General features: G+C 57.9%; 1 protein-coding gene across 1 annotated transcript in view; it reads left to right on the top strand.

Moving 5' to 3' along the window:
* Positions 1-10,383, top strand: part of Sppl2b (signal peptide peptidase like 2B) — a 14,757-nt gene extending 4,374 nt beyond the window's left edge. The window contains exons 2-15 of the mRNA XM_005359021.3: positions 2,387-2,506; positions 3,211-3,393; positions 3,747-3,836; positions 4,016-4,155; positions 4,237-4,376; positions 4,502-4,598; positions 5,055-5,171; positions 6,172-6,253; positions 6,425-6,499; positions 6,569-6,631; positions 6,726-6,825; positions 7,063-7,140; positions 7,531-7,691; positions 8,386-10,383. Of these exons, the coding sequence (XP_005359078.1) occupies positions 2,387-2,506; positions 3,211-3,393; positions 3,747-3,836; positions 4,016-4,155; positions 4,237-4,376; positions 4,502-4,598; positions 5,055-5,171; positions 6,172-6,253; positions 6,425-6,499; positions 6,569-6,631; positions 6,726-6,825; positions 7,063-7,140; positions 7,531-7,691; positions 8,386-8,634 (1,695 nt within the window). The 3' untranslated portion in view covers positions 8,635-10,383. The remainder of the gene's footprint in view (positions 1-2,386; positions 2,507-3,210; positions 3,394-3,746; positions 3,837-4,015; positions 4,156-4,236; positions 4,377-4,501; positions 4,599-5,054; positions 5,172-6,171; positions 6,254-6,424; positions 6,500-6,568; positions 6,632-6,725; positions 6,826-7,062; positions 7,141-7,530; positions 7,692-8,385) is intronic.
* The last annotated feature ends 1,067 nt before the right edge of the window (positions 10,384-11,450 follow it).

Raw genomic sequence — 11,450 nt, 5'->3', positions numbered from 1 at the left:
CGGGCACTCCGCAGACATTCCCCAGAACCGCAGTGTGTGTCCTGACGGGTACTCCGCAGACATTCCCCAGAACCGCAGTGTGCACAGAGCCCTGACTACATTCCATCTCTGGCACCGCAAAGCCAGGTATGTACTTGTTGTCCCAGCACTCGGGAGGTCAGATCAGAAGTTAGGGCGATCCTCAGCTACAAAGAATCTGATATCAGCCCGGGTGCCATGACACCCTGCCTACAATAGCAGCTGTGTCCTTGCTGCAGACTATGATCTCCCAGCACAAGTAGGCAGCGCACCGCCAACCTGAAGTTGACACCTGTGAGAGTCCTGTCATTGCTGTGCTAGCCTGGCCCCCATGGAGTGTTATAGTGTGGCACACAGGGAGGTAAGTCTTCCCCTCAGCCAGCCCCCAGGGAGTGGGCTGCCACCCCAGCCCCAGCCTGACGTCTGTCTTCTGCAGCCGGTTTGTAGCATCGCTGGCATCAAGGACCCGCTGTGGTGTGAGAGCAGCCACAGTGGTGATAACACTTTATTGTGCGTGCTTTTTCAGATCTGTGGGACTCTGTCAGACTCTGAAAGGTTAGCATTATGTGATAAAATTCCCTTTTTTTTAAATTTTTTTTTATGATTTATTTATCTTTATTTTATGTGCATTGGTGTGAAGGTGTCAGATTCCCTGGAACTGGATTTTCATACAGTTGTGAGCTGCCATGTGGGTGCTGAGAATCGAACCTGGGTCTGCTGTAAGAGCAGTCAGTGCTCTTAACCACTGAGCCATTTCTCAGCCCCCTGAAACTCCTTTTTTTGGACATTCCTGTTGTGTTTGGGTGTGTGTTTGCACACACATGCTGTGACTCTTGGAGTCTCTTCTCCCCTACTCTGTGGGTCCCAGGGCCTGAGCTCACACTCTCTCCCAGCTGGGCTTGGGTGGCTAGAAGGATATCAACAGGAAACACTGGCCAGGTCCAAGCTCAGAGCTGGTGACCCCTGAGGAGGGAAAGGCTGGGTGTGGCAGCATGGATGGGGACAGCCTGTGCAGCCGTCCACCCCAGTCGTTCCCATGAGCCTCTTCCTCTTCATTCCTGGCGCTGCAGCTGTGAGACTGCTGGGCCAGCCTGGACCCACTCAGGCTCCGTGGCGGGACTCCCTGTGTAGACCAGGCTGGCCGCTACCTCAAGTGGTGGGCATAAGGGCATGTTCCACTTTGCCTAGCCCTGCATGCTCTGTTAAGGGTGGACTTGGGGTGTCGTCACTCCTCTTTTCCTAGCCCCTGTCCCTCCACTGTCTGCTTCTTCCCACGAGTTGGCATCTTTGGAGCCTGGGAAGCAATCATTAGCCCAGGCTCCCCCCTTCCCCCACTCCTGCCTTACTCAGGGCATTGGCCTCCTTCTGGACAAACAGCTGACTGCGGCCGCCTTTGATCCCATGCCATATGCTACTCTTATGGGTTGCGTGCATCCTTAACTCCAGGTGTGGTTTCGAGGGCATACCCAGCTCAAGACCATGCCTGGGGGTCTAGGGCATACAAGCAGCCATTGCTACTCTACTGGGATTCCCCCATCTCTACTGCAGGCCAGAGAGATGCCTGCTTCCTTGGGGCCCTGTGCATCCCCAATAGCAAGCCTAGGGACAGGTGGAGGTGATCGTTATAGGTGCTGATCACTGGAAGCCAGGGAAGTGGACGGGAGCAGGAGAGGGCTGCAGGGCACCTGTGTGTGAGCAGAGGTTTCCTGTCCCCCAGCTGCTTCTCAAGAATCACTCAGAGGCAGTTACAATTAGTTACAAATGCCTGGCTGAACAACTCAAGTTTATTGCTAACTAGCTCTTGTTATTAACCTAAGTTTTCCACGTGTCTCATGCCTTTACCAATGCTCCAATGCGTCTTTTCCTCTGGTGACTGAGTTTGATTGCTCCACCTAGCCGTATCCTGCCTTGCCCTTTAATTATTAACCAACGGAAGCAATACTTATTCCCAGTGCACAGAAAGACCACCCCATGGCACTATGAAGTGCTGGGGCCACACGGCCGGCTCTGGAATTGGCCACCTCCCTGTGGCTCCCTACTTCAGAGGTCCCTTCCGTAGAACCGTTCTTTGACATGCTGCACTTGGGGACATGGCCAGCATCAGGAGGACAGAAGGGAGGGAGCTCACCCTTCATTGAGACAGGATGCCTATAGCCCAGGCTGGCTTCCAGCTCATGGCTATCCTCCTGCCTCGGCCCCCTGAGTGCAGGATAACAGGCCTGCGCCCCAGCATGCCTTGCTCAGGAAGGTGCCCAGTCCTTGTCTGCCCTCCTCACTGGTGTCTTCACCAAGACTAGGGCATGGGCACCCCTTTCTGAGGTGTGCTTGCCTCTGCCCTGGGGGTCCTGACCCTGCCTTGTCATTTCAGGTGGCCTGTGAGTTCGGCCTGCTGCGCGTGGTCTCCCAGAATGGTGGCATCCGGGGCAAGGACTATTGCATCCTCTACAACCCGCAGTGGGCCCACCTGCCGCGCGACCTCAGCAAAGTGGTGAGTGGTGCATGTGCCTGTGACCTGCTGACAACAAGGGTCCTGCAGTCTACCTCCTGCCACTCACCTGGACCTCCCCAGCCTGGGTTCTCATGCTGCCTGAGAGCTGTGGGTAGCCTGGTCAGGCAGGGCCCCCATGTCTACTTGTGCCCCAATGCTAGTTCCAGGGAGATGCCTGTCCTCCAAGTGGGTCCCTTCGCCCCATCACATCTACACTTAATTGTGTGTGCATGAACTTCTGTGTACTTTGTGCGTGTGTGTGAGTGGCCCCAGCCTCTAGGCCCAAAGTCATGCTGTCGGTCAGTATGCCTCTTCCCATGGTGTTCCCACATGCCCACCGTGGTCAGCATGCCTCTTCCCATTGTGTTTCCACATGCCCACCGTGGTCAGCATGCCTCTTCCCATGGTGTTCCCGCATGCCCACCGTGGTCAGCATGCCTCTTCCCATGGTGTTCCTGCATGCCTTTTCAGCCTTGAGTGATGCTCATGCCATTGTGACCAGCACTGAGGCCAGGACACTTGCTAGGCCTTTGGAGGCTATGCATTGTGTGTGGTGAGGGCTTTGTCAGGCCCAGGTTCCTAGCTTTGCATACTGTGTGGACGCGTTCCTCACAGGGTCCTCAAGAAGCCTGTAGGGATAATGAGCATGTGTTCCCCCCTGTTTTCTGTGGGACTGGGGGTCCTGATGTCATCCCCTGCTGCAGTCTCTTTTGAAGCTTCGAGACTTAAGCTCAACTCAGCTGTGCTCCTACCTTGACCTTCCTGTGGAAGACCTCACCAACCAGATTGCGCTGGTGGCCCGGGGCAACTGTACCTTCTACGAGAAAGTGCGGCTGGCTCAGGGCAGTGGGGCGCATGCGCTGCTGATTGTCAGCAAGGAGAAGCTGGTAGGGTGCCCCATCCCCGTCACCTGTGGGGTGGTGGTACAGTGTCCGGGAGCCTAGCACTGAGTTCCAGAGGCCTCACTTGTGAGTTGTGATCTGGCCAGTAGCTAATGGGTTGGGAACCCTTAGAGTGGCCACCATGCTGGGCCAGTTCAGAGGAGCCTCCAGACCCTGCCCTCCTTCCGAACCCATGAGTCCCAGGGCTTGATGCCTGGCACTGCCAACTTGAACTACGGGCCTTCCTGCGCTCCTGTACACACGCTCTGGTGCAGAGCTGGGCACAAGGGATTCTGGTAAGAGGATTGCCATTGTCCTGCCAGAAGGCCATATGATCCTGTGTCTCTCGTCTGCTGCAGGTCCCTCCAGGAGGCAACAAGACACAATATGAGGAGATAAGCATCCCCGTGGCCCTGCTTAGTCACAGGGACCTGCGAGACATCTTCAGGGTAGGTACCAGGGCATGGCAGGTGAGTAGGGCTTGGAGTCTGCGCCCTGGGTCCTAGGAGTAGGTGCTGTAGGTTCAGGTTCAGGGTCTTGGTTCTAAGTATTGGTTCAAGATGGGGTCCTGAGTGAAGCTGGGCATAGTGCCCTCCACGCCCTGAGCCCACTCTCCTCTTGGGGACAGCGCTTCGGCCGAGCGGTGATGGTGGCACTGTATGCGCCGGGCGAGCCAGCGATGGACTACAACATGGTTATCATCTTCATCATGGCCGTGGGCACCGTCGCCCTCGGTGGCTACTGGGCTGGCAGCCGCGATGTGAAGAAGTGAGTGCTAACTACAGGCCCTGTGGGTGGGGCCGAGCCGCCGGGACCGGATCCTGGGTGACCCCAAGGTTTTCTAAGAAGGTACATGAAGCATAAACGAGACGATGGGCCTGAAAAGCAGGAGGACGAGGCGGTGGACGTGACGCCCGTCATGATCTGCGTGTTTGTCGTCATGTGTTGCGTCATGCTGGTGCTGCTCTACTACTTCTACGACCACCTGGGTGTGCTGCCCACCCTCTGCCAGAGCCCCACCCACCAGAGCCCCGCCCACCCAGCCAGAGCCTCTTCCCCATAGCTGCTCTCCTGACTTCTTCCCCTTCCTGCCCCACCCTGCCCTGTCCCACAGTCTATGTGATCATCGGCATCTTTTGTTTGGCTTCCTCCACCGGTCTCTACAGCTGCTTGGCACCCTGTGTGCGCAAGCTGCCCTTCTGCACCTGCAGGTGAGCCCTTCCATCCCTCTCCTACTGGCACATTCAGAGAGACTGCAGATGCCCCCCAAGAGCTCACCATACGGGTGCACTGTGCCTCCTCCTGTCCAGCTGAGCCATGGCTTGGGGCCCAGGAGTGAGGTGACTGCGAGGGGAAGATAGGAAGGGTGGTGAGAACACCGCAGCCCCAAGGGTCTCCCAGCCCTGGGGTCCCAGGGGACTGACGGCTGCTCAGAGCCACGTGGGCCACATGAGGGCCCCGGACACTGCAGGCCAGCAGTAACAGGATGGGGACCCTTGGGGGCTGCTATCCGGAAACCAGAGGGGCCTGGCCAATGAGAATGAAACCCATCCACAGTCAGGGGTCTCTGCTCCAGGATAGGAGAGGCTGGCAGGCACAAGCCAGGAGCCATGGCTCAGGGCGGTGTGGAAAGGAGGGACACTGACGGGTGATCCCATCCCCTCCAGGGTCCCCAACAACAACTTGCCGTACTTCCACAAGCGCCCCCAGGCCCGCATGCTGCTGCTGGCACTCTTCTGTGTCACTGTCACCGTTGTGTGGGGTATCTTCCGCAATGAGGACCAGTAAGTGCTACCGTGTTCTAGGCCCTGCTGTCCTTGGGTGCCCCCGCTGCCCCGCCTGGCCCACTGCTACCTCTCTGGAGGACTGCACACCACAGCTGCCACCTCCCCGTCTCCCATTTCATTCAGGCTTGGCCCAGAGCCCATACCCTGATTGGAATCTAGATAAGGGTGCTGGCCATCCTCCGTTCAGCTCCTCAGCAGGGAAGGGGACATGCTGGACAAGAGCCACTGTTTGTCACCCACTGTCTTGGTGTGGGCTTAGGCAGCACCTGATACCTGGGTGCCACTTGCCATCTGCCCCCATGGTGATGGGAGGCCCCATTTTCTCCTGTACTGAATTCCCACGGGGTTCTTATGCATGTACACTCCCCTTTAAGGCAGAGGCCTGGCGCCATGGCCCAGAGGACAGCCTGCCTGTCCCCACCTGGCTCCTAGTCATCACTGGCCCCAATCTGACTCAGCCCAGGCCTCTCCCCGGGCATCCGGGCACCCGGGCACCCTGGCCTCCATGCAGCTCAGTGCTCTAGCAGACATCACTAGGGAAGGAGCGGGTACTCCAAGTCATGTGTGTGAGAGACGGGGGCTCTGATCTCTCCTGTCCCTGCTGTCTGCACGCGTCCCCATGGTGGCTGCAGTGGTGTGGGGAACAGTAGAGCTGTGTCGCTGTAGCAGCAGCTCCTGCTGTCCTCTGACTGCACAGCCCGACCCGTGCAGCCCTGACTTCTGAATTCTACTCTGTGTGTCTGGAAAAGTTGAAATGGTATGGGAGCCATCCCTCTGCCTCGCACTCACCTGGAGCCCACACCACATCTGTTTGGGACCAGTGCATGGACCTTGCTTCTGGGCCCTGCTACCACTTGGTGACACTGCCACTTCTGGGGTCTGAGGCCCACTGTGGGTGGGGTGGGTGCAGCTCGTGGTTTGATGTCAGGCCCGCGGTGGCCACCTGGTGTAGGATGAGGCTGGCAGAGCTCCGAGTTGTTGACCGCTTTTCTCCCAGGTGGGCCTGGGTCCTGCAGGACATCCTGGGCATCGCCTTCTGCCTGTACATGCTGAAGACCATCCGCCTGCCCACCTTCAAGGTGAGCCTGCCAGGGAGCATGGCAGGCAGTCCCAGGTGGAGGTCTGAGGATTGGGTGCGGAGGCATGGGCCCAGGGTGCTGGACTCTGAGCACAGGAGCCCCCTCCCCTGCCCCCCCCCGTTGGGCACTGGTCCTGGCACAGGTCATGGATGCAGCCCCTGGCTTTTGCAGGCCTGCACGCTGCTGCTGCTGGTGCTCTTCATCTACGATGTCTTTTTTGTCTTCATCACCCCCTTTCTGACCAAGGTAGGTCCCCTCTGCCCTCCCAGCTGCCCACCCCACCCCTTCCCTGGCTGACAGGCCTGTCTTGTGCAGAGTGGGAACAGCATCATGGTGGAGGTGGCCACTGGGCCCTTGAACTCATCCACTCACGAGAAGGTATGCTGCTCCCCCATGTGGGCCATAGACTAAGAAAGAGCCCAGCAGGGGTGGTGGCCATTGGCCCCCAGCGTAAGCCCTGCTTTCTCCCCAGCTGCCCATGGTGCTGAAGGTGCCCAGGCTGAACACCTCACCACTGTCCCTGTGTGACCGACCCTTCTCCCTCCTGGGCTTTGGAGACATCTTGGTGCCAGGTGTGGACTGAGCGCATGGGGTGGGGCTAGCAGGTGGGCTGTGGGGCGTGGTGCCCATGCCTGGAGTTCAGGAAGGGTTTGGGAGCAAGATGGCCTCCTGGGTGATGCATGGCTGTGTGGCCACACCTGCCAAGTGCTCCCCCCACACACCATGGCAGGACCCTCCAGGTCCTTATTAATCCTGTCACACTGGGCTCCCATGGCCGTGCCATAGCTTTGGTAACTCTGCACCCCCAGGGCTGCTGGTGGCTTACTGCCACAGGTTCGACATCCAGGTGCAGTCTTCCAGGATCTACTTCGTGGCCTGTACCATTGGTAGGTGACGGTGCTGCTGTCCTCTCCTTCTCTGCCTTTTGTCTCTCACCACAGGCCCCCCAGTCCCATATGCCTCTGCTCCCATGCTGGTTTTAAATGCTACTCAGTAGGGCTGGGCATGAGTAGTCGGGTGCCTGGCATGTGCTTGACCCAGGTTCCCCGGGCTAGTGGTAGCACCTTTCCACACAGGCTCCTACGGTCTCCTGTCTTCCTCCCCAACCTGCACAGCCCTGTGGCTCTCTCTTTCTGTACTTCATGTTGCTCAGCTGGCCTGGAGTTTGCAATCCTCCTGCCTCTGCTACCACAGTTCATGCTTTCCTGAACCCTGTCGTTGGTCCCCTCCATCGTTCACAGTGGCCCCTGCCATTGTCTGACACTGTGTTCCTGCAGCCTACGGCCTGGGTCTCCTGGTGACATTCGTGGCGCTTGTCCTCATGCAGCGTGGCCAGCCCGCACTGCTCTACCTGGTCCCCTGCACATTGATGACCAGCTGCACCGTGGCACTGTGGCGCCGGGAACTGGGTGCCTTCTGGACAGGCAGCGGCTTTGCGGTGAATACCGGTTTGCTATGACTGCGGTGATAACCCCTAAGGCCACCAGGTCAAGTTGAGTTCAACCTCCTGTGCTCCCACTGAGCCCCTGGCCCGGGCCCCTTGCGTCTGGAAGGTCACACTTTGGGCTTGTGGTTCCCTGTGGGGACCCACTGAGTATGACCTGAGGCTGTGAACACTCCTGCTGCTTTGCCAAAGCCCTCCCCCCATGGCCCTGTTCAGCCAGAGTGGGGGGGGGTACAGTGCAGGACTGTAAGGGAATGAGGTGCCCCTGCCTCAGACAGTGGATGACGTGTGGCTCCCCAAAAGGAGCCTTGCTTCTTGGATGCATCTTCCTGTGGGCCCTGTGTCCCAGGACTTCCTTGGTGTTACTGAGGCAGCTGCTGGGGTGGGCAGGGATCTGCCCAGGGCCAGCTTTATGCTCAGGCCATAGGAGTGAGTGAGCTTGCTCTCGGGTAGAGTTGGCCATAGGAGTGAGTGAGCTTGCTCTTGGGCTCTGGAGGAGCATCAGGGAGGCGAGAGGTGCAGAAGGAGAGCAGGGGTCCCACACGGCCGCTCCCAGGACTGGGCTCCTGCAGCCTGTGTGCTGGGCGGTGCTGGGTGGTGCTGGGTGGTGCGTGCTCCAAGCATCCTGTTTTTGTGTTGGGTTCCACCCCATTGGGGTCCCAGCATCACAGCTTCCTCCTCTCTACAGAAGGATGTACCTCAGACCTCATGGACTCCAGCACCTCCCACGGACTCAGATGCCCCCCTCTCCCAGCAGCCTGCAGGTGAAGATCTAGCCAAGAGACCCCTGCCCACTGAGGAGGCAGCCCTGCCTGAGGAGGCAGGAGTTGCAGACTCTGCCGGGGATCACCATAGCCCCATGGCTAGTACTTCCAGCCCCACAAATGGGGACCAGGTCCAGGCCAGCTCTGTGGTGCAGCCAGGGACTTCGGCCTAGGAAGAGGAGGCGCACGAGCTGGGCCCTTGTAGCCTTCCATGCCATACAGATGCAGGCCACTGGGGACGTGCAGGGAACAGACAGCTGCCATCCTCCTGGGCGGCAGACCTGCACTGTGCCCTCCCTAACATGGTGCTCAGCCCTCTTGAGGCCTCGTGCTTGTCTTCCTACCACAGCTGCGCCAGGCGCCCAGCTCTGCTTCTCACCAGGCTGTGAGCTTTGCCTGCCCCCCTCTCCATGCAAGGCTGGGCCTCTGGTGCTTCGCCAGCACTCACCCTGCGGCCAGCCGGCTGCGCCTTCCACAGGGCAGGGCTCTGTGGGGCAGGAGCGACATCCTTGTCACACAGGTTCCTGTATTGGGAGCAGCATGAGGCCTAGATGTAGACACCCCAAGGGCCTGGGTCAGCACGAGGAGTCCACACGCCATCGGGAGGTCCGTGCCGAGATGGAGTTGAGAATGCTGCTCGTTGCTCCAAGCAGTAAATGGCTCCTGCCCCAGGTTCTGCAGTTTGTGGCATAGTGGGGCCCGGCCAGGCCCAGATGGTCCACATCCCCAGCAAATAGCCCCAGCTCAGGCCTGCAAGTCTTCCATGCCACGGCCCCTGCCCCGACAGTGGCTTCTGGACCAGGCATTTGTCCTCTACCTCACAAGCCAGGCTCTGGACTCCACCACAGTCTGCCTGCAGGGAGTGACCGTCTGTGACCCCACCACGGTCTGCCTGCAGGGAGTGACCGCATATGACCCTACCACGGTCCGCCTGCAGGGAGTGACCGCACATGATCCCACCACGGTCTGCCGACCGCACATGACCCCACCACGGTCTGCCTGCAGGGAGTGACCACACGTGCTGCATGTCGCGATGGAGCCTGGAACCTGTGTCCACTCACTTGCATGGAAAGGGTGACAGGCAGCAGTACCTGGGCAGTCCTCCTGGAGCTTTGGGGAGGGACAGAGGAAGGGAGGGACCGAAAGAGGGAGGGAGGAAGACTCTCCCAAGGCACCCCTGTCCTACCAGAGTGCACAGAGACATGAACATGGGGGCCCAGCCACCTGCTTCTGCCACTTGGACTACGCCTTAACTTAAGCCATTTTGTACTGGGTTTCCAAACAGTTCTTCCGTCTCTGAGTTGGTTAGAGGGACTTTGGGCAGTGCTACCTGAGGGCCCTGACTTTAGATTGTCAGGGGATTAAACAGCTTTTCATACTCACCTTGGCCTCCTATTCTGCGAGGTCTAACCTGGACACTTGAGTGCCCTGCTTTAGATTCCCGAGTAGCATTGGGTCCTGATGGGCGTGGGATGGCCAGAACCCATGGTCCAATTCTCCTCACTCCTTGTGCCCATGATGCCCTGGTTCCCTTTTCAAGAAGGGCGTGCCTTAGCTGTGTGGGAACCAGATGTGTGTGGTCCCCAACCTTCTAGTGAGCTGCCCTGCCCAGCTGCACAGTCCTAGCAGTTCTGGGCGGGCAGCAGAGGCAGGAGCATCAGGAGTTCAGGGCCAGCCTCGCCTGTCTGTCATGTTCCAGTCCAGCCAGGGTATTAGAGTTAGAGCTTGTCTTAAAAAAGAAAAAAATACACAGAAAGAAGGACACAGTCCCAGAGGCTGGAGTTAGGAGTCCTCCCAGCTCTTCCTGGGGGTCTGGGTGGGTCGCTAGCACACATGTGGCTCAGCCTGGCCTGAAAGCAGTTCTGGAGGAACCTGCACACGGACATGCACACACAATTTAAATATTAAATTTATTCATTCAATTACGTACTTTTTCATTTATTTTTGTGGGGTTTTTTTTGCGGGGGAGGCTTCTTTGTGTAACAGCCATGGCTGTTCTGGAACTTACTTTGTAGATCAGGCTGGCCTTGAACTCACTTGGGATCTGCCTTCAGAGTGCTGGGATTAAAGACCGATGTCACAATGGCCATAATTAAAATGTTTTTTTAAAGATTTATTTATCATGTATACAACATTCTGCCTCCATGTATGTCTGCACACCAGAGGAGGGCGCCAGACCTCATTACAGATGGTTGTGAGCCACCATATGGTTGCTGGGAATTGAACTTAGGACCTCTGGAAGAGCAGCCAGTACTCTTAACCACTGAGCCATCTCCCCAGCCCCCATAATTAAAATCTTTAAAAAAAAAAGAAGAAGCAGCCCAAGTTGAAGTTTTGGGGCTTGGGACATGAGGCTCATGGCAGTGGGAGCTAGGTTGTGCCGCACCACATAGAGTTCTCTCACATTGCCAGCGCTGGACCCATTGCCAGTGCTGGAGGAATAGGTGTGTTGGCACACACCTGCCATGCCCCCGCCCAGGAGGGGCAGGAGTTGCAGCTCCTCCCATTCACCCGGGCGACATAAGACTGCTTCAGAAACCAAACAAAGTAGGTTTAGGTTCTTTGGGCCCCTCCACTTGGAGGTCAGACTCAGGCATGGTGGCAAGCGTCTTTGCAGCATTTGTATTTAAGCTAACCAACCTTCCGTCCATGTTGAGGATGGAGTGTGTGCCCTTTCGCTCAGCTCGCAGCCTCCCTCCTGCAGGCAATGCACCTGCAGAAAGCAGCCCCTGAGGTGCAGGCTGAAGCCAGAGGCGGTGATCTGAGTCCTCAGCGGGGCTAACAACGGCATCTAGCAGGTGCCTGGAAATGCTGTTGGTGCTCAGAGACAAGCTGGGGCATTGAGGTGGGCTGCGAGCCTGTGGGCAGATGACAGCCTGGGGAGGGAGGAGGAGGCAGAAAAGGGAGCCGACTGCAGGGCTGAGAAACTACTTCTGTATCTGTGAGTGTTAGGTACAAAGAAAAAATTAGTGACCGAGAAGGAATGTTC

The sequence above is a fragment of the Microtus ochrogaster genome, linkage group LG1, assembly GCF_000317375.1.
Source record: "Microtus ochrogaster isolate Prairie Vole_2 linkage group LG1, MicOch1.0, whole genome shotgun sequence".
In the NCBI taxonomy this organism is placed as follows: Eukaryota; Metazoa; Chordata; class Mammalia; order Rodentia; family Cricetidae; genus Microtus; species Microtus ochrogaster.
The sequence above is the reverse complement of the archived record's forward strand: the minus strand, read 5'-3'. Positions and strand labels throughout refer to the sequence as shown.